The sequence below is a fragment of the Manis javanica genome, chromosome 2 (genome assembly GCF_040802235.1).
Source record: "Manis javanica isolate MJ-LG chromosome 2, MJ_LKY, whole genome shotgun sequence".
Lineage (NCBI taxonomy): Eukaryota > Metazoa > Chordata > Mammalia > Pholidota > Manidae > Manis > Manis javanica.
This window is the reverse complement of record NC_133157.1, coordinates 58,530,703-58,552,300: the sequence shown is the minus strand read 5'-3', so window position 1 is coordinate 58,552,300 and position 21,598 is coordinate 58,530,703. Positions and strand designations below refer to the sequence as shown.

At 35.7% G+C, this 21,598-nt stretch overlaps 1 protein-coding gene across 30 annotated transcripts in view; it reads right to left on the bottom strand.

The window, feature by feature from the left end:
* PTPRD (protein tyrosine phosphatase receptor type D) overlaps window positions 1-21,598 on the bottom strand; it is a 2,165,650-nt gene that overhangs the window by 168,184 nt on the left and 1,975,868 nt on the right. For 19 of the 30 annotated variants that reach the window (XM_073228519.1, XM_073228521.1, XM_073228522.1 and 16 more), the window contains 6 exons: window positions 21,272-21,460; window positions 19,284-19,301; window positions 17,564-17,674; window positions 13,839-14,108; window positions 10,508-11,089; window positions 1,831-1,964 (listed from right to left, as the gene is read on the bottom strand). In XM_073228519.1, the coding sequence (XP_073084620.1) occupies window positions 1,831-1,964; window positions 10,508-11,089; window positions 13,839-14,108; window positions 17,564-17,674; window positions 19,284-19,301; window positions 21,272-21,460 (1,304 nt within the window). The remainder of the gene's footprint in view (window positions 1-1,830; window positions 1,965-10,507; window positions 11,090-13,838; window positions 14,109-17,563; window positions 17,675-19,283; window positions 19,302-21,271; window positions 21,461-21,598) is intronic. The other 11 variants (XM_073228528.1, XM_073228524.1, XM_073228531.1 and 8 more) reach the window with 1 other exon arrangement.

Below are 21,598 nucleotides of genomic sequence, written 5' to 3'. Positions count from 1 at the left end.
GCTTCTGAAATAAGGTTTCTTTACTTGAATGTTATGACTCTTACTTTTCGTGCTTGAAATCTGCCTTTGCACTTCAGCAAAAATGTAGCCATCTATAAATACTCACAGGATGAACATTAGCCTGCAGTAAACCTTAAAATAAATTATAATCTGTAATCTAGTAATGGCATAAATAATCTTAAGGCTTTTTATCAAGTAGGGTTTGCTGTTCACAAAAACAGAAATCAGTCAAGGGGAATTCAAATATAAAAACAGAGAAAACATCCCTAGGGTGTTCTGGCTCACAAACACAAAAGCTTTCAGAAATTTTTGAGTTACCAAATAAGAAGGGAAAAAAAAAAGGATTCCCTACATAAACAATTGTAAAGTAGTGTAGGTGTGCCAACATTCAAGCACCCATAGTATACTCAAAAGATTGCCTCTCTCCTTTACTGATTTTACTTTGCTTTTTAGTTAGGTAGTGGTAAGGGTTTAGAAATAAAGTAATGCTATATATGTCTTAGTAAGAACACCAAGAGTTATAACATGAGTACGTTAAGTTATATCAGCATTTCTACTATATCACTTTTGGGGTGCTTAATTTATATTGGCTTTGATTGCTAACTAAAAGCATTGCATTTAGATCCTGGTCTCCGGAGACTCTGCTCAATTCAAACACATGAAATAAAATAGAAGTCACATGAATTTATTATAGTATTCAAAATGATACACCACAAATTAATTGATAACAGTTCATTTAGAATGCAAGTTTTTACAAATGTAGCCTTTCAGAACTTAGGACCTGTTTAACTTTGTTAAGATCTTTTTAAGATAAAGAATGCTAACGGGTATTAAAAATGGCCTGTGTGGGTTGAGTTTTAACATACAGTTTTACTAACTTTTTTGTCCTGATGTTCCTCATTGGATTTCATGGTAACAAAGTAAACATATTCATAACTACCTTTTATTTCATTCTGAAAGGGTGAGATGTATCTTCACACCAATTTCCATAATCTGCTCAGAGTGTGTCCAAAAGGCAGTGTAACTCACAGTTAAAAACACAGATTCTGGAACCTAACTGCCTAGACTCAAATCTCGGTTCCACCATTCAGTAGTGTGAGGCTTCGGGCAAATTATTTAACTTTGTATTGCCTCCATGTTCTTACATGTGAAATGGATTAATAATAGAGGATAACTCATCACACTGCTATGAGGACTGAGTTAATATATGTGAAACCCTTAGAACAATGCCCATTAATATGTGTCTTAGTTATATTGGTTTTTGTTTCTCTTTTCAGTAACTACCAATAATTTCCAGCCTTCTTCAGTCTACTTGATGCTTCATTTGCTATAGCACACTCAAACACTACATTTATTCACATTCGTATCAAACAATTCTCAGCATACAAATATACACTTGCTATGGAACAACTTTTTCTAAAACCAGTTTGGACAAATTCATCAACTTAAAGCCTTGGAACTCATTTAGTTATGTGTTGGTGATTTAGGGACTATAATATAGAAGATAAATAAAGTCTTCAAATCTCATGGGATATATTCTTTTCCAACTTGATACTTTCAGAAGAAATTTGGAAACCTGAATAGAAGAGTTCCAACAGGAACAATAGCTATTTTTTGTTTTGTTTTGTTTTGGTACCCCTGTCCCCCACCAAAGACTTCAAATCACCATTCTGGAGTTTTGGTCATTTGTTCCACTTTTGATGAATAAATATCTCCCACCAAGCTCCTCTATAGATACCTGACCTTTTAATAGGACTTGGGTAAGTACCCAAAAGTAGAGTAGTGACCCCATGTAGTAAATGATTAAGAGAATGAGAAGTACACTCTTACCTCCTCTCCATGCTCCCCATCCTTATAGACCAGTTCATAATTGGCGATGGTATCTGAACGTGGTGGTGTCCAAGAAAGCAAAATACTTGTTTCGGATTCAGGTTCTGCTTTGAAGTTTAGTGGCTGCCCTGGTACTAAAAACAGGGAGACAAAGGACTGAGCTCACCATCACCATGAGTATTCTAACTTCCTCCATTAGAGCAACTGTGGTAAACATTTCAAAATGTGTCCACATGTATGAGCTTAATGGGGAGCTCAGTCCCTTATATTGTCCAAGTCAACCTGTTTACGTAGAGGCCATTTTTATTCCTTCAAGGTATTAACAGCAATATTATGAAGACTGTCCTTGTCCTTGAGTTAAATAAATAAATACTTGTACAAGATACAGATTACCAATCCACATTGTGAAAGAGGTACAAAAACAAAAAAAACAAAAATCCACAACTGTCACTTATAATTACTTCTAATCCCTAAAAGACTTTAAATGACTTAATACACTAGACTGAATATAAATTTAGTATTTTCCCTAGTGAGATGGAGCTAAATTACTACATAAATTAGAAAGTTTATAGCATACATTTATACTTAATACTTGAAGCACTACTGAAGTACAACAGATACACAGTGTTATATTGGTTTCAAGTGCACAACACAGTGATTCAACAGTAATCTACACTATTAAATGCTTACCCCAGGTAGTGTAGTTACTATATGTTAACATAAAAAGATGTTACAGAACCATTGACTATAGTCTCTATGCTTTACTTTCATCCCCATGACTAGTTTTATATCTGACTGAGATTTTGTGCCTCTTTATTACCCTCACCCACTCCAACCCCTCCCCATGGTAACCGCCAGTCACTTCTTAATGTCCATGAATCTATTGCTGTTTTGTTTGTTTGTTTTGTTTTGTTTAGATTCTGCATAAGTGAAATTACATGGTATTTGTCTGTCTCTGCGTGGTTTATTTCACTTAGCATAATACACTCTAGATCCTTCTAATAGCAAGGTTTCTTTCTTTTTCATGGATGAATAAAATATGCCATTGTGTATATGTATCACATCTTTTTTACCCATTGATCTACTGATGGACACTTTGGTTACTTCCATACCTTGGCTATTGTATATAATGCTGCTTTAAACATAGGAATGCATATATCCTTTTGAAACAGTGATTTTATTTTCCTTTGCGTGAATTCCTTGAAGTAAAATTATGGTGTCATATGGTATTGCTATAATTAGTTTTATTATCAGAAATATAGTAATTTAACAGAGGCCATCTGTAATTCTCATATTAGTCTCATAACCCATGTAAGACAATTTGGAAGAGCTATAAATCAGATGTAATAAAGAATGGAATATCAATCTAGTTTAAAACACTTTATTTAAATGTTGTATTAGAATAAGTTTTCCCAACGCCTACCTCCTTATTAACACCTAATCCCACTAGGTCCTCCTCCCTCATTCACAAGGCTAATGGACTTCAGGGTATCACTCAGCACAGCTAACTTTACATTGTTCCTGGCCAATGTCTGCTCTGAAAGGTTGGTGCCCACACCTCACTGGACAATAAAACTTTGATCATTGTCCCTGATACTGTGGCATGTATCAGAGTGATAATCTTGAACATATGCCCATTTTCCCACACATAAACTTGAAAATTCTATGTGTAGTTAATAAAAACATGAACAATAATGCTTAATTCTCTGGAATTAAGAACATCTACAGTGCTTTTAGCAAATGTGCAAAAATACTGAAACTATCTAAAACAATATAATTTGTAGCTGATGTAGGACATCAGTTTCTTAACACTTAAAAGCACCAATTGCATGAGAAAGAAAGACTTCGGAAATACAAAATGTATTACTTGACTTTCCTTTTGCAGTCATCTTTCTGTAGTATGACTATAAAAATACCTTTCATTTAAGAAGAGGTTCAAGTCTAAATATATCTATGAGAATGGTTTCTAGGATTCCCAATTATCATTTTATTCCTTTGTCTGCTCTGCTAGTTGTTAGTGTGTGTGTGTGTGCCCATGTACACGTGCAGACGCTCATGTTTGGACTGCTGCTAAAGGCCACCAATAACCATTGCCTCACAGTTCAAACTGCATTCATCATCTTTCCTCCCTTTTTGCATCATAGGCCTTGAGACACTCATTAATTTGATGCCTCTGATAATGTACTCGGAACATGGTACCTATTTTTTTTTTATGTACCTGCCCAGTGGGTGACCTAACACAGTCACTCAGACTGTAAGACAGCGACAAAAAAAGATAAAAGAGCAAGAACAAGATAAAAAGGAACAAAGGGAAATAAAAGACAAACAGACAAATAGTAAAGCAAATAGAAATTGCGTGACTTCTAAAAGAGTCCTGGGTTGACCAGAGTTCCCAGCCCACCTGAAAGGGTCAGTAACATTCAGCGCCAGGAGACTTCTGTCTTGTAGAATATGGGCCCAGTCTTGCCTGAGACTCTGAATCTTAAACAGAAGTTGATCATGAATCTTCTACGTAAAATCTTTCAATTTTTAATAATGGGAAGTTAATTGCATTAATTAAAATTAATTCAAAACAGCATAAGGGGAAAAAAATGTGTCTTTAGGCAAAATCCAACATATAGACCAGTGCTGTAAAAGATCTTATTATCTCTGGCTCTATGCTCATAAATGCTGAGTGGCACCGCTCAGACTTTTCTGGGAATTGAGGGCTCACCTATACATAGTGCTTCCTAAGGGGCATTAAGTTATAGCTAAAACAATCACCAGGAAGCTGAGGCTTCAAAGGAAAAAAAAAACAAACTGTGAAATTAATGGATTTATTTTTATATTCCCCAAACATGTTAGTCCTAATGATCATAATGTATGTATATGAGAAAGCACTTTAGGGGACTCCAAACTGTCATATTTGTGTTCTCTGTACCACTTGGACACACGGGGTACTTCATCGCCTGTCAACTGGATTTTTATGCAAAATATTATGGCTACAGAGGTTCTATTAACATTTATATTTGTACTTTCTCCTTGCTACTTCTCTCTTTCTCTCTCCCTCTGTGTATATATATATATAATTGTTTTAATGCTTTCAGTCTTTACAACTCAAAGTTACTGGCATTCTTTATATTTACATACTTCTGTTTGTCTATGTCTATTTTATTTAAGAGCTTTTCTGTGTTGTAACATTTCCATTACCAATTAACTGAACATAAATTTTATGGGAAAATGTGAGATTCTGGGATACTCATGGGCAAATAAAAAGCGCCCATCCAGAAACTTAAGTGTAAACATTCTCCAGGAAAGAGAGAGAGGTGATAATATCGACTATAAAGCAAATTTAGAATTTTAATACAGAAAGAGGAAATGAAAATAGAAATATGGTTTTCTTTAAAATTAAAATTAAATTTAAGAAATCCTTATATTCTGTAAAGTGGTGTGCTATCATTATTTCCTTCTTCCTGGTGACTTATTTAATGTCCACAAGGAAATAAAAACATGACCTATCAATTCCCTTAAATAAGATTATGAGTATTTGAGTAGTACCACCATGATACTCTATATAAATATATGAGGGCAACTCAAGGAGGAAGAATGGAGAATGAAAAGGAAATGAAGAAAAATCTGTATTTCATCAGAAATGCTGATATTACAAAAGTTCAATATTTGAGTAAAATTTAGGGAATATCTTTAAAGAGAAAAAGGTTAGCACATATTAAATGGCTAAACAACAATTTCACCTAGCCATACTATAAATATGAAATATAACCAAAGAGATTAGAAAGCCCACTATTGCTAAAATATCTAGTGATTTAATAAGATACATGTTTTAAAATGTGGGTATCTAGCACATTGATAATGTTAATAACAACAATAAGAGCAACAGGCAGACTTACAGTGGTGGTAAAACAAAACAAAATGAATTTCAAAACAAGGTGGCTGATTGGTAAGTGCCACAAATTCATCACTGACAAAATAAGTACTTAATACACAAGCACCTGCACAAATCTTACTCTCAACTGCCATTAAATATCAGTAAGAATAAGTTAAATTTTACTACAGTTGTATTTATGCCCAGAGCTCCTTTGCTCACTATTAACTCTTTAGAGAAAGCATTTAAATTGGGCTCATAATTTTGGTTAGTGGAAATCCGTCTTTTACCAAGTTTGTTTCTATAGGCCTGTTGACAGAGACCAATGAAATGATTTATAAAACTCTAGAAACCTAAAGCACAATGTTGTTAAATGTCATTGCTTTACATTAGAACAACTTCGCAATGCCCAGAATTTGTAGTAAAGTTAGCTTTAAAATGTTTAATGTTGATACTGCCTGCTAGTAAGTATATAATTCTTTTCCTTCCAAAGATGTACACTGTTAAGATACACACATGTAAATCAGTAGACTTTTTTCAAGAACGTATTAAATACATAGAATTAGAGGTCAGATATGTTTTCTAAAGAAAGAAAAAGAAATTACTATTTAACAGATTTAGAATGTCTCCAATTAGCCTGAGCATCAAGCAACATTTATTTTAATGCATTAGGTTTAAGATATAATTTATTATATTTCTTTATTAGAGTCTTATTTGTACTTCTTTAATAAAAGAGTTACCCTATGTTCATATAATTATCAATAAAAGAAAACTGTATGAGAAGACAGTTTTTTCTAGAGGACTATAAATACTTTCCTTGTTAGTGGTCATGCATTCCATGTATTTTCAAGGTGAACTAGTTGCAGGTGACTAATGCCAGAAGCTAAAGCCACAGAAAATTTGGAAGATTAATCCATACTTTTAGATCACCTTGACAAAATCTTTTCAATTGTACTAACATTCACAATTAAAGGGAAATCTTAGTGACTATAAAATACATCATATTTTGATTTTCTATGTTATTAGAAATACACAAATTTACATCAATCCTCCATTTGTATCAATATGTGTAACAGTAACCTTAGATAAGATCAAAAGCAATAGTTTTCTTCTTAAACTCATTTTGTTACTATATACAGTTTCTTCAGAGTTTGATTGTAAACAAAAATAGGAATATTAGTGCCAGAGAATTAAAGATAGTGAACATTTTTCAGATGTAGAAGACATAAAAATTTACATCTCTCTGGATATGAAATTTAAAATAAGCTTGAGAAATTCAGACAGAATATTGATCAGTAAAAAAAAAGGCTGAAATTGCTGTGAAAATAACCACATCTTTAAATTTTAAATACAACATCTCTGAAAGAATATTTCATAATAGTTTTATGCTTCTGCCTAGCAATGGTCCTAAGAATTAGAGAGTCAGCAACAAGAAAAGGATCAGCTCAATATTAATTATATCAGAACTAACACCATTGTATTTGACAGGTGCCCACTAACATCAAATGGCCTTTGCTAATTAAGCCTAGAGAACAAATCTTACCATTGTGCTATTTCTGAAGGTTTTTTCAGCCTATTGATCTTGGCAGGCATAAGTCATTATGCCATTATGTATCTTCTCAATGAATGGGTATTAAAAGTGTAAGTATTATGGAAGGTTCTTAGAAATATCTTAATGTAAAGAAAGTCAAACGGAGACTAGGAATAACTATTCTAATACATCACTGACCCATTCGTGTAGATTTTTCCAAAGTTCAGAGTCCCTGGATCACATTAACTGCCCCCATCACAATACTACTTTCACTGAGTTATGATTGACGTTACATTATATCCCCTGGCAATACAGAAAATCAAATATGGTCTATTTAAACATCAGTTTTTTATCTTTCAATAAACTGCAACTGAAGGCATTATTGTCTGTCTGTGTTCTGACTATAAGGATTCTCATAATTCCCAAAGATTCTTATGCTTAGGTTCAATTTAATTCTAGGAACTATTTGGTTTCTTAGATAGCTAAATCTTTCTTTCATCAGAAAACAAAGTTATGAAGTATTACAGATTTCTATGTTTAAATTTATAGTTCAAAAACTTAAAACCAAATTTAGTGATCAACTGTAATAACCTTGTATGAAAAAGGTATCTCTTCCACTTCTTTCAGATAAACTTATTTTTTCATATTTAAAAGGTTTATGTACCTTTGGATTTGAATAATCAAGTAGCCACCACTATTTTAGAACTATATGTAATTCTTAAGTAAGGACATCCATAAATGATATACCATGTTTCCTGAGTCTATTGAGTACCTATTGGGTACAAAAACATAGTAGACACTAAAAACTATCATATCAACAAATTATTAATTTGAAAGATAATGGTGCTTACAAAATATCTAGGGTGCCTAGAATTAAATTCTGATTCCCCACCACTAACATTATGACTGAAGGCAAGTTCCTGTATCTTTTAAATCTTCTTTGCTCTTCAATTTACTCATTGCAAATAGTATAAGTCCACAGCTATCTAATTGGGTAGCAAGAATTAATACACACAAAGTTCACAGCAGAGCACTTGGTTTATGTTAGCTGTCATTATGATGATGATGATTATATATTATTTATTAAGTTATGTTTCTACCCATTATATAATTTATAGCCCTATTATGGGTTGAAGTATATCCTACAAAAATTAATATGTTGAATTTCTAATCCCCAGAACCTTAAAATGTGACATCATTTGGAAATAAGGCCCTTGCAGGTGTAATAAGATGAGGTCATTAGGCTGGTCCCTAATCCGTTATGACTGGTGCCCTTATAAAAAGGGTAAATTTTTTTTTTGAGGGGGAGCTTTCCATGAATTTTGTGTCTTTTGACCACAATTCATTTTATTCTTTTGACTTACTATTTTGTATTAAAGTCTATACAATAAAATGCAAAAATCTTTAGTGTACAGCTCAATGAATTTTGACATGTGTGCACATTCATGTAACTCATGCATCATCCAGATAAAGATATTAACATTCTGATTTTTGTCCCCTTTCACAACGGGGAAACTTGGACACAGAGAGACACACATGGGGAGAAAGCCATGTGACAATGAAAGCAAAGATCAGGGTGATGCATCCAGAAGCCAGGGAACACCCAAGACTGCCAACAAACCACCGGAAGCTTGGAGCGAGGCCCAATCGTCCCTCACAACTCGTGGAAAAAACCAATCCTGATGACATCTTGATCTCGTACTTCCAGCCTCCAAAACTGATAGACAATAAATTCCTATTGTTTAAGCCACCCAGTAAGGGCTATTTTGTTATGGCAGCCCTAGAACACAAATACAACCACTAACCTCTATAAGGTGATAGTTATTTTAGATAAGAAAAATAAAATTCAGATAGATGAATAGTAACTTACCCAAGGTTATAGACCTAACAGTGGTAGACTGGGATTTAAACCCTGAGTATATTATTCTAAGACCAGGGTTTTAAGAAAATATTACAGCTGAAAAATCAGAAAAACTAAAAGTGGAGTATAGGTATATAATTTACATGCTTGTTTATTTCTTTTAATGGTTTGGAGCTGCTAAAAAAGTTTAAAAAGAAAGAAATCTCATACTAGTTGGCCACTTTTACTCAAGAAGAACAAGATTCATAGATTTCTAATGAGACAGTTATGGAAAATGTAATCTACAATACTTTTCTGCATTTTAACTTAGTAAATAAACATAAAACTACAAAAACCAAATAGGGAAGACATATGGATAGTTTGTGGTATAATTTAGGTAAATATATATTTATTTATAGGTAATCTTTAATACTATTATAGAAAATAATAAATCCATGAACAAACCAGGAAGAACCAAATAAATAGTATGAAAATAAACTAAAGCCAGGCAAGCTGTAAATATGTTCTGAGACTTCTAATAGCCGGAGCAAATAAGTAAACATACTCAGTCCTGTGATATATAGAACTCAAGACATGAAAACAAGTCAGGGGGTGGTTAACATAGATTTACCTGATTCTGACACCTAAGAAAATTCATTAACTAATTCCCAAGGTTACTAATGAATTACACCTATAGATTATAGATATTATTTCCAATAATGTAGTTCTTCTGTAGATTCTCCAAACAAACCAGTGCATATTGCCAAAATACTCAGAGATTAAAGCAAGTTTAAGAGGTGCCACCACAAAAAGCAGTGAAATGCAAGCTCTCAGAAGTTTAAGAACAAACGTTAGAAGAAAGTTTTGAAATCTTCTGATGAAAACAAAACCACTGGCAGGCTTGAACTTTTCTTCATAAAATAGTTTGCCATCTACTCTAATACCCAGTAAAATGCGTGAATAAGGCCCCAAAATTGATCTTAGATCTTGGTAACTAGGTTTCTTCACTCCTGAGACCATATAAATAAAAATAAAAATAAAAAAGCTATTAAGAGAATATTTTCAAGCAAGTAGATTCCTAGCAAACATAAGCCGTTAGATATTCCACATTGCCAGAGAAATGGTTTTATTTTTAACTTCATTTTGGATCATCTAATCTTTTACAAATTAAATTAATTTTTTGAGACCATTCTGTTGGAGTTACTACTGTAAAGAAGCACAATTCTTCTGCACGGAGGATGCATTCATCCAACTCATGCAAAAAAGGTCTTCAAGTCATTTGGGTACAGTAAATTAAAAAGCAAGGATGATAAATGGATTACTTAAAAACTTTCCAGATGCTTTACCTTAACCACTCACTTAGAAACTCAACCTGAGAAATTAAAATGTATACTAGCTTTGCCACTTTTGCCCTTCCTCCTCCCCCGTCCAGAACCGGACTTACCTCCTGTCTGGGTGATGACTTGTATGTCACTAGAAAGAGGACCATCTCCGATGGAGGTAAAAGCCAGGACTTTGACAGAGTACGTTTTCTGGGGAACTAAGTTGCCAATAGTAGTGATTTGGCTGTCAGCTACATTGTGTTTCATCCAGTTGTTGACGTGCTGAGTTGGATCCATGGTATAGTAAACTCTGTATCCTTGGATCTGACCATTGGGCTCCTCAGGTTCCTTCCACTGCACCAGGATGGTGGTTGAACTCAGCATCCGTGCCTGGACATCCCGTGGGGCGCTGGACGGGGCTTGCTCTGAGGTCTGCGTCAGCACAGGCTCACTGGGGGGGCCGCGCCCGATGTTGTTGACAGCCACGACCCTGAACTCGTAATCTGAGTAGGGGCTGAGCCCCGCGACGCTGTAGCGTGTGGTTGCCACCCCATCAATTTCCTTGTAAGGTTCCTCCGAATTTTTAGGTTTATGCTGGATGATGTAGTAGGAGACAGGCTCAGGGTTCCCGGAGTCCCACGTCAGCGTAATGCTGGTCGCTGTGCTCTCGGTCACTACGGGGCTCCCTGGAGGCCTGGGTAAGGCTTGCGGGGGAGAAAAAGGGACAGCGACTCCCATCAGCTCCAGGCTGCTACAGGAAGCCAGAGACTCTACTACGGAAATGGCTGAGTCACGGAACTACCAAAGATTTGGTTTGATGGAAGCACAGTGCAGGACAGCCCTCTAAGTGGTCGGAAAGTACAGGACAACACGCGAAGGTGACAAATCCTGCTCTCCCAGAGGGTAGAATGTCGTTGTGCTTTGGGGCTTGTATCCGATTCCACCACTTACTACCTATCTGTTACTCGATGCACTGCGTAACCTCTCCTGCTTTAGTTTTCTCATGTGTAAAATGGGGTAAACTGTATTCCTGGAACTGTTCTATGCAGTTGGGTAACTGTATTTCATGGGTTTGCTGTGAAGATTAATGAGCTAATCCAGGATGGTTTTAGAAATGTATCCAACACACTCAAAACATTAATTACACCAAACGCTTAGCCAATTAGCCCTTGATTCAAGAAGTAAATGCTGTAACTAAATACCAATAAACCTTGAAAACACCCAAATTCAGAATATATTGAAATGGTGTCAAAGTGCTATGGAAGAATAATATTCATACTGTTTTCCAGTTCTAAAACACAGGTAACATTATTATAAATAATCTAACCAAAAATGTACAGTAAGAATAGTAATTTCAAATCACCTAATTTCAAATTCATCTTTTTTACTTAATGTTCAAAAAATGCTGAAGGACCCAAATTAAAGTGTATTCACAAATCACTTTTTAATGTATTTTACTTTCATAATGTATTCTGATATTTCGTAATTTTAACGTATTTTCTTTTCATGATTTTCTATATTCATCACCACTAATATCTGAAATTGTAGCTACATGACAAATACTTGCAATTAAGTCCATCTTTTAGAGCCCCAGTTCTTTCATTGTAGCAGAAGAATACAACTCAGAATGCTACTGATTAAGAAGACAAATCATTTACACTGGTGGCCTCACCCTGGACAATGATTTTGAAAGCTAGTATTGTAAGGGAAGAGAAGAGAATTCCACTAACTGACTTTTAAAGAAAATCCAGAAAGTTATACAATCAGCCCTTTAGTACCCTGCTATCCTTGTCGACATGAAGGCAGAATACTCCCTAGAATGGCAGTTTTTGAAAAGTACCAAACTTGTACTCCATTGCGGTGTTCCCAGCGCCTAAACACTGCCAGGTGATGCAAACCGAGTGAGTGTCTCACTGGATGAGTCAGTACAAATCTCCTCACGCTCTGAAAGTTGCTCTTTCTTGTTTTGATTCACTTTTTTTGCTTTCAAGGTTCACCCGTCTGTTTTATTTATTCATTTATTTTTGAGGAGGAGAGGGTAGGGAGGTAGCAAGAATCAGGAAACAAAGATATGTTGAATATGGTATTGGTTTAATGGGATTCTTGGTTTTGAATTCTTAAAGGTCTTTGGTAAATCTCCAAATATTTAAAGCTAAAAATGGCTATTATGAGAAAGGTGAGTCAATATTTGCATATTACTCTAAAAACTATAGAATGACAACATTTGGTCAAGAATTTTACTGAAAATAATAATAAAAAAATGACCATTTAAATATTTTGGCCTGGTATTTTTCAAGGAAGTGGGTGATCCAAAATTTTCCTAGACGTTTTTCTGAATTTTTAAGGGCAGTTAAAAATTTTGCTAACTAAAGATGTGTTTACTGACATCTAACAGATATTATTAGTTTCACATTTCTTGTGCAGTATAGGTTTTGTTCTAATAATATACATGTTAAGTATGCTTAGTATGGTTAAGGATACACAATATAACATTACTACTTTAAATGATTAAGTGGGGGCAACAGTATGTACCTTTGTTCTTATGTTACATTACTCATTTTATTTGGCATATATTTGATGTGATATATATACTAGAAATATGATATATGCTTGGTTGAAGATATGACACCAATTATATATAACGTGTATTACATTTTTTAGGATCATACTTCCTAGAAAGGGGAGATAATTTGTACATATTTTGCAATTGCTTCAGACATTTGCAGAAACTGTTGCCCTCAGTCTGACGCATTTTGCAGATGTGTTCTAGAATTCCATAAATACTGGTAAAAACAATTGGTACCCCTATAAACTCATTTTTTTCTTTGAGTCAAAAACATCTGTGAGATATGTAGCTTTTGGTTATATTTTATAGACATATTTCAAGAAAAAATTATTTATTGAACACTTCATCCACCTGAAGTGAGAGAGAAAGCTAAAACAACATAGTGCCCCTTGCATTTTGGTTTTTAATGGTAGGATCCATCAACATTTTAAGACATCTATTATTCGACCATGTTGATTTCAACTCTTGCTTCCTCTTTTATTTTCCTTTGTCTTCAGGGGTTTTGCACATTTATTAACATTTACTTGTATTTTCCTATCATGTGAATCTTTTAAAGGTTTAACAGGAAACCTGTATACATCAGTCCTACCATAATGGTTGACCAAGTCTAGTGTTCCTCATTCCTTCTGGTTAGTGGCTGGGCCCAGCCTGTTGTTAAATATTTTGATGATTATTGCTACTTAGGCTGCTTATCCTTTAAAGAGAGAATCTGTCTCCCTAGGTATGTGTATCGAATATAACATGGATATGATTAAACTAACATCTGAAACACTGAATGATGAATTGATTCATTTTATAATTCACTAATGAAGGATAGTCTTTGAAGAGGCATTAGCCAGGGGACCTGAGTGTACCCAGACCTTCAAAGCATGGGCCAGTGAGCATACCTTTGACAGTGATCTGTGCTATTGCTTCAATGACACCCAATGTCGACATAGCAACACAGGTGTAGTTTGCTGACTGTCTTACATCATTCAGTTCTAGGACATTTCTTCCTATTGGCATGTCATCTTCAGGTGTCAGATCTTCTGCTCCCAACATCCATTTCACATAAGGCATTGGTGACCCCACGGCCACACAGGTGATATTAACACTTCCACCTGGCATGATTTCATGATTAGTGGGTGGGATAGAGAATCTTGGTGGGACACGACGAACTGGAACAAAACACAAAGGAAAATGATAAAATACACAAGGCAAGCAAGAAGTGGCTTATTGAACATATGACATGCACTGTACAGACACAATTAAACAAGTGAAACATATCGAGGATTGTCCAAAAAACAAAACAAAGAAAAACTGTGGATAATACAGACCATACAAGTATGGTATGTGTATACACAGAAAAAAATTATTTAGTTTAGTCATTGATATCTTAGACATATCTTAGACATCATACAAAAGTTGATTCAAACCTACAAGGGCCCCACATAAACAAAAAAAAACACAAAAAAAACACAAAACTATCTACAAACTAACAATACACAAACATCGTGCATAAGATAAACACAAAACATATACATGTGTGCATATAACCAAACCATGATTCTATGCATGCATGTATATGCAGAAAAGGGGACTGGAAGGCCAGCAGCAGGTTTAAGTTGAGTATCAAAACCACCTTCAGTGCTGTGCACTTCCAGTTGATGTGAATATATGTGGGGACCACACTGTCACATTCCAGCCCTGGAAACATCATCTAGAGTACACTGAAAGTGCAATTTATTTGCTTTCAGACTCAGAGTAGATGCAGCCTCAAGACCTCACACTAAACACTGGAACAAACACAGAAATATATATATATATATATATATACATACTGATTTACAATCACGGAAGAAGAAACAAAGCCAATGCCAGTATAGATACTGCATTGGGTCATGCAAGGCATGCACAAGATGAAGTCTCAAGGCCCGTGCTTAGGACAGTGGGAGAATGGCTGGGGTCCAAGACAATGACAACAGGAGAAATAACAGGGTTGTTGAACTAAACAGGAAGGAAGGAGGTAAAAAAAAAAAAGGACAGTGATTGAGACAGGGGTTTAGGGACTGACAGGATTCAAAGTAGGAAGATAGTTGAGGAAGTTAGGTTGTCAAAGGTGAGGACTGCAAATTTAGGGAGGGGGTGGGGTATTTCACATTCAGGATTCCATTCAGTCCATATCTAAGGCAAAACAACATAGATGACAACAACAAAATCCAGCAAGAAGCTTTTGTTTTATGCCTACATTCATACTGAGGGGCACTGGATCTAACACGTACAGTGGGACATGACATTAAGAGAAGAGGTCCCTATTAAAGCAACACAACACAGAAAAATTCACCAAGCAATTACAGTTCAGTGTTCCTGCTTCAGATAATGTGCATGTTTACATATGTTTAAGTACCTATGTCTTGGTCATGGTACAAGGAGAGGGTAAGAGACAAATAGGTTTCATCTTGGGCTTTTATTAGCAAAACATTACACCACAAGTGTTTTAGACCAAAAGGTAATATCATTAGGAGCATATCTTAAATACGGATAATAAAGCAATTTCTAAAAATTGTAAATAAGTTAATAATTAAACCACCTCATAACCCCAGCGAGATGACAAGTAAATCATTCTGTCTGTAAACTTTTTGGCTGTACTTAAAGTTGAGATAAACCTCGATTAGTTGGAGAGGGCTTGCTGTGATGGCCTCATGGGTGAATGACAGGCATAGGAGAAGTAAAGAGAGCGCTAAGCATGCCTCCTGCAGCCAATTCACAGGTTACACAAAGCAAGAAGGAGCCAGTATAGACTCTGAGGTGTCCAAGAACATATCAGAAAAACGGAGGAGAGTTTAGTCTTCATGCTTGGGATTAGGGGAACAACTACAAAAAGTCATTTTACGGGCAGCAGGCATCCTTGTGAGATGGAAATTAAAGGTGGGGCAGGAGACAGGGAAGAGTGGAGAAGGAAGGAAAGCAGGAACACTGACCAAGTTCGCTGGACCTGAAGAGTTAAGTGTTACCCGTTACCATGCACCCAGGCATAGTCTCTCCCATCATGCACCACAGTTAGCCCCACCAGCAAGCTCGGGAAGCCATGGCCAGGGCATTCTCTGCTAAAACATACCATTAACCAAAAGAAGACCACAATGCAGCTACATTCATTTCATTTGTATTCTTTGTTATTGGTTTAATTAATAGTTTTGTAAGGTGGGTAAAAAGTAAAAACACACCAACCTTCTCGCAGCTCTGAGGGATGTAGGGGGTTTGATGCAGAACACAATGAAATGAGGAAAGGAGAAAAACAAGGGAAACACAGAGAGAGTAAAAAAGGCCATATCAAGGCTTTCAACTGCTACTTGAACATCTTTATTTGCTCTAAATTCTGCCTACTTCAGCTGAAAAAGTTAACAATACCTGACAGACTAACATGGTCTTAGAAAAAATAGCTAGCATCATTTTGAAATTTTCCCACTGAAGAAGGTATGTATGCCTCATGCAGCCAAGGAGGTCACCATCGTGAGAAAGAAGATCAAGGGGCTTTCAAAGAATTTGGAGAAGAAATGGTTTTCTTCATATTCTCCCACCCCAGACTCCAGAGAAAGATGGGAGAGAAAAACATCCCCACAGAAACAAAATTATCGCAAACAAAAATTTCAAAATCAAGCTAGGTATTTGCCATAGGGAATCTATCCTATTGTAACTTAAAGCCCTCAGTCTTTTATCTATTCCCACCCCCACCCATGCCTTTTGTAGTTATTCACAGACATGTGGACCAGGAATAAGAGCATTTCCATTGGACAAAAATGACAGAAACAGGCTTTGAGAAAACTGGGGTAGAAAAAATACTTCTTTCTAGGTGAAATGAAAGGCACAGCCATTCATAAGCTCAAAAATTAATCATTTCTATTACTTTAAGAGAAAATATGAATGTATCCTCATAATTCATTCTTGTTCCAAGGACAAATAATATCACTTTTTAAAAATACAATCAGTGTTCCATGGCAATCAAAATATTAAACTTTTCAGAAAGTCAGTAATTTTTTAAACATATGTATATATATATGCATGGACTTATGCACATACATAATACTATGTGTTTAAAATAACAAAGTGTAAAAAGAAGGACGGTAATTCAATTGTGCTATTTGCATGAAGCATTTATTTTTTCTTTTCGACTTAGCAGTTTTATCCTTACAGCTCCACAACAGACGTCTTGAAGACATAAACAACTTTATGCTTGGAGTCGCACAGAGAACTGATTAGTAGCACACCAAGCAATTATTTCAGGGTTTGATAAGGAAACAGAAGAGAAAGCATAACAGAAAAAAAAGGAAAAGGAGAAAATTTCAAACAAAGGCAAAGCACAGTTCAATCAACGAGGTAAAAATAGAAATCAAGCTGTAAAAATGCAAATATACTTACAAACCTCAAGGTTCAGGATAGATTCTACTCAAAAGCTGTCACTTTTTTAAATGACTATTTAAAATGTTTCATTCTCTAATCACTTAAAGGCTTCAGCTACTGTAACTATTAGCAAATCAGCTTGGTCAATAGGGGACATAACAACACAGGTGCTATGGGTATCTCAGCTTGCCTGAGCCTGAATGCAGAAATGACACCAGGGTTATGGCACTCCTACCTCTGACATATAAATTGGCAGGGGCAGAATAGCGAGTGCCCGCGCTGTTGGTTGCAACACACTCATATTTCCCTTGGTCAGATTCTTCGCTCTGTTCGATCTGAAGGGCACCTGTATGGATATAAAATACATTGCCAAAGAGATGGTCAGAGAAGGCTTTCTCAGTTCAGAGAGCTAAACCTCTTAATATGAAAAGCCCTGCAAAGCGAAGGTCCGCTCAACGTCGATTCAATCTCTTGCTAAGGTGCACAGACAGAAAATGATGCGATGAGGAAAACATATACAGATTATTTTTTTTGAACATCATCAATGCTAGCATAAGAAAACAATATCTCTTTTCCCAAGCAAGACTTCTAGGCATAATTAACACTCTTATTTCCTAGACTAATAAAATGAAGATGGGTGAGACTGCTTCAAGGAAGTATGGCTTTTAAATAAAACAAAAGATTAATTTCGGGTTTGGTTTGGTTTTGTTTCATTTTGGTATCAAAAGTGGCGCAAAAGATGTTTACGCTCAAAAAAACCAGGCCGGGTTTTCAAGAAAGTCTTCTGCTGAAGAAAGGCAAAAATACGCAGCAAGCACAAAAAAAAGGCTGCACAAAGCAAAAAATTAAAATTAGTCATCATATATCATGAAAATATTACTTAAAGAAACAAAACTCCCTTAAGACATGCAGATTTTTTAAGAAAAGAAAGACAGTTTGCCACGACTTACAATCATTTATAACATTTGCTGAAAAACAAAGAGCAATTGAATTAGAAGGTTTTCCAAAAAGTTAAAAAGCACAGCCTGTGCCAGCAAGGAAGAGTTAACCAAGCACTGCTTGAGGACCTCCAGTCGGATCCCCTGAGACACCCGTCAAAATCCACCAGTGGGATTAGCAGTGTGGTGTCACAAGGCCCCAAGAAAAATACAAAACAAGAAACGAACACTGAGTCAAAGTATGAAAAACAAGCAATACCACATACCACCAAGAATACTGAGCACCTTTTGTTTCCATAGCCTGAACGACAGAAGATCCAAAAATCCAGAGGCGAGTAATCCAAGAAAAAAAAGAAGCATGGGGGGGGAAAAGCTTTTGCTGTCAGGTTGTAGGCGAGTGGGATCAGGTGGAAAGGGGGGTCATTCTTTGACTTTTAAGACAGTAAGAGAAAAAAAGCATTGAAGAACAAAAGCAAAAACCTTTTGAAAGATAAAGGCAAAAAGCAGATGTTCCCAGCTGTCTTCTGCATGTCTGCCACTGTTCTCCAGACCATCTTGGCTTTGGTCCAGAACAAGAACAGCTAAGGAAGAAAAAAAATGATCTTTTTTTTTCTCCAGTTGGACAAAAAAAAAGGAAAAAGAAGAAAAAAAAAAAAAAGAAAAAAAGAAAAAAAAGGAAAAAGGAAGAAGAAAAGGAAAAAAAAAAAAAAGAGGGACAGATGGTACGCTGTGACTGGTCTGTGGTCCGGAGACCTGGATATGCTTTCTTTGAAGCATATCACAACTTAAATAATCATTTTCATAAAGAAAGAAATGAACAAAACAAAGAGAAAAGGAAAAGAATAGGAAAATTCACAATATGAGAGTCACTGATCATAACCAAACCATACAAAGGAAAAAATAAAGTTGATGGACATATTGTGGGAATGATTTTGAAAACAGGACAAAGATGAGGGAAATGAAAGGACAGGAAGAATGAGTAAGATCATTCTGTGAACGTTAGTTCAGCACTCTTACCTCTTATTGGTGTACCACCTGGGTGGATAATATGAATGCAAATAAGATTAGAAAGAAGAAGCATTAGTACGAGAAGGAGGAGGCTAGGGCTGGGGAGAAGAATTAAATTAGATTTACAGAATTAAATAAGGTCTTAAAAGAAACTTGAATTACTATACTGGTAAAACTGGAATATATTAGATAGTATTATTAGATCATAAAAGCAAGTTGCATTTTAGCACAGAGGGCAAAGACCACAATAGGCAGCATTGCTTTCTCAGAGAAGCAACTGAGTTCTCAGTCTGGGGTCATACAGGGTTAGCATTAGCTCTTAGATGCCTCATATTCTTAAAAAAAAAGAAAAAGCTATATTATACAATATTTTTTTAAAGACATCATTTAGGAAAAATACTGGCTAATCTATTTAAGTATATATATAGATACACACATATATATATATACTGTTACAGGAAATACTAAAGACTAACTAGAAATAAACAATGTTGAGAGGATATCTTATGCTACTTGCTGTGTGATATAACTTGGGTGCCATTTTATTTTTCTACACAGTGTTCTCACGATAACAGTTCTGTGGATGTGTGCGTGTGCGCGCCACTATGGAGACCTGGTGTCTACACTGACAGTTAGTAAAATGCATGCCATGCATTTTATTAATAATAATAATAATAAAAATAATAATATTCTGAATATGGAAATTAGTGGGGGTGAAGTGCGCTTCAGAACTAAGCACTTACCAATAGATTCTGGAGATTTAAATACGGAGAGAAGAAAGACAGCATAAAAATATTATTATATTCCTTATAATTTGGTACAATTTTTTTCAGAGTTAAAGCTTTATATACTAAATCATCTATGTTACATGTGCAAATTAATTCTTCATTTACAATAACAGAATGCTAATCTAGACAATTCTGCTGACAACAAGCAAAAGAGGCAGTTAACAAGACGCTTTAACATCACAGGACAGGCCAAAAGCTGAGGATTCTGGGAAGACAGGCAGTTAAACAACTTAGAATCTATATCAATATTACTCCCAATGTCCAAGTAAACAGCTTATTAGTCTATGACCCTGTGAAATTACCAAGGGACAGATAAAACTTCAGAATCTTAGAATTACCTCTACTTTAAGTCTAAAGAGAGCAAAGGAGCAAACTTGGGATGGGATGAGAGAGGACGAAAGGGCAATAGGGAGAGAGAGAGAGTGAAAGGAGCAAAAGCTGGAGTCTACACCAAAAGCAGACTTCTGTAGATCCAGTCACTGGAGGGTTCAAAAATCTCTTTAGTGTGGGCGCACACTACCGTGGCTAATGTATAGGAAATGCTCACTTACAATAATAAAAACTCCCCTCCTTTCTTTGGTACTTAGTAGAGGACTTTAAAAAAAAATACATCTGGTGACTCATGCAATAGATAACATTTCTGTGTTTCATGTATTAGTGACAAGAAAGTCGTTGTGACCTAACTTTCTAAGCTTTGGTACTTTGATGAGCTCAAATGCAGAAAAGACAGAGAAAACACACTTTCGTACAACTGAATCACTTCAGTGTTTAATATGAACATTTTGGTTTTTAATGGATATAACCATTGGAACTCCTTGCAAGTTCTGAATGAAGTCCAATGTTGAGATAAACTTGTTCCAAAAGAAAACACAGAAAGGAGAAAGAAAAAGGAGAAAATGGATCCATCAAATACTGCAAAAAAGCAGTAAATTAAAAAAATTATCAAAAATACAGTCACAGCAGTGAGCAATGTGGATTAAACAGAAGCTGCAAAACACACAGAGAGAAAGAGGAAGACAGACTGAAACAGGCTATGACATCACCAACATGGACAACACATTATAACAGAGAAAGAGAGGAGGGAGAAAAATCAATACCTAAAAATTAAAAATAAATAAAATTAAAACAGAAATAAAAAGAGAGAGAAAGCTAGAAAAAAAAAGAAAGAAAATTCTGTAGGAGTTAGTAGAAACAGTAACAAGACCCTACCTGATCGTAACTGCTTAATACGGCCATTGTTGTTGCTTGTGTCGACAGGTAAGAAATCTTTAAACCAGGTGATTTCTGGATCAGGATTCCCACTGGCTGCACAGAGCATGGTGGCCGTGCGTGTGCGCTCGACCACCTTCAGCTGGGGACCCATGTCAATGGTGGGGAAGCCCCGGGGAATCTGGTCCTCTGCAAGACAAAAGGTGGTACCAACATTACATTAGCAAGTCAGATGTCCAAGGCTCAAGAGAGAGTGCCCATTCGTCTTGCCCCTTACCTCATTCACTATCTGCTGAGAAGCCAACCCAAAGCAGGCAGATCAGGGTA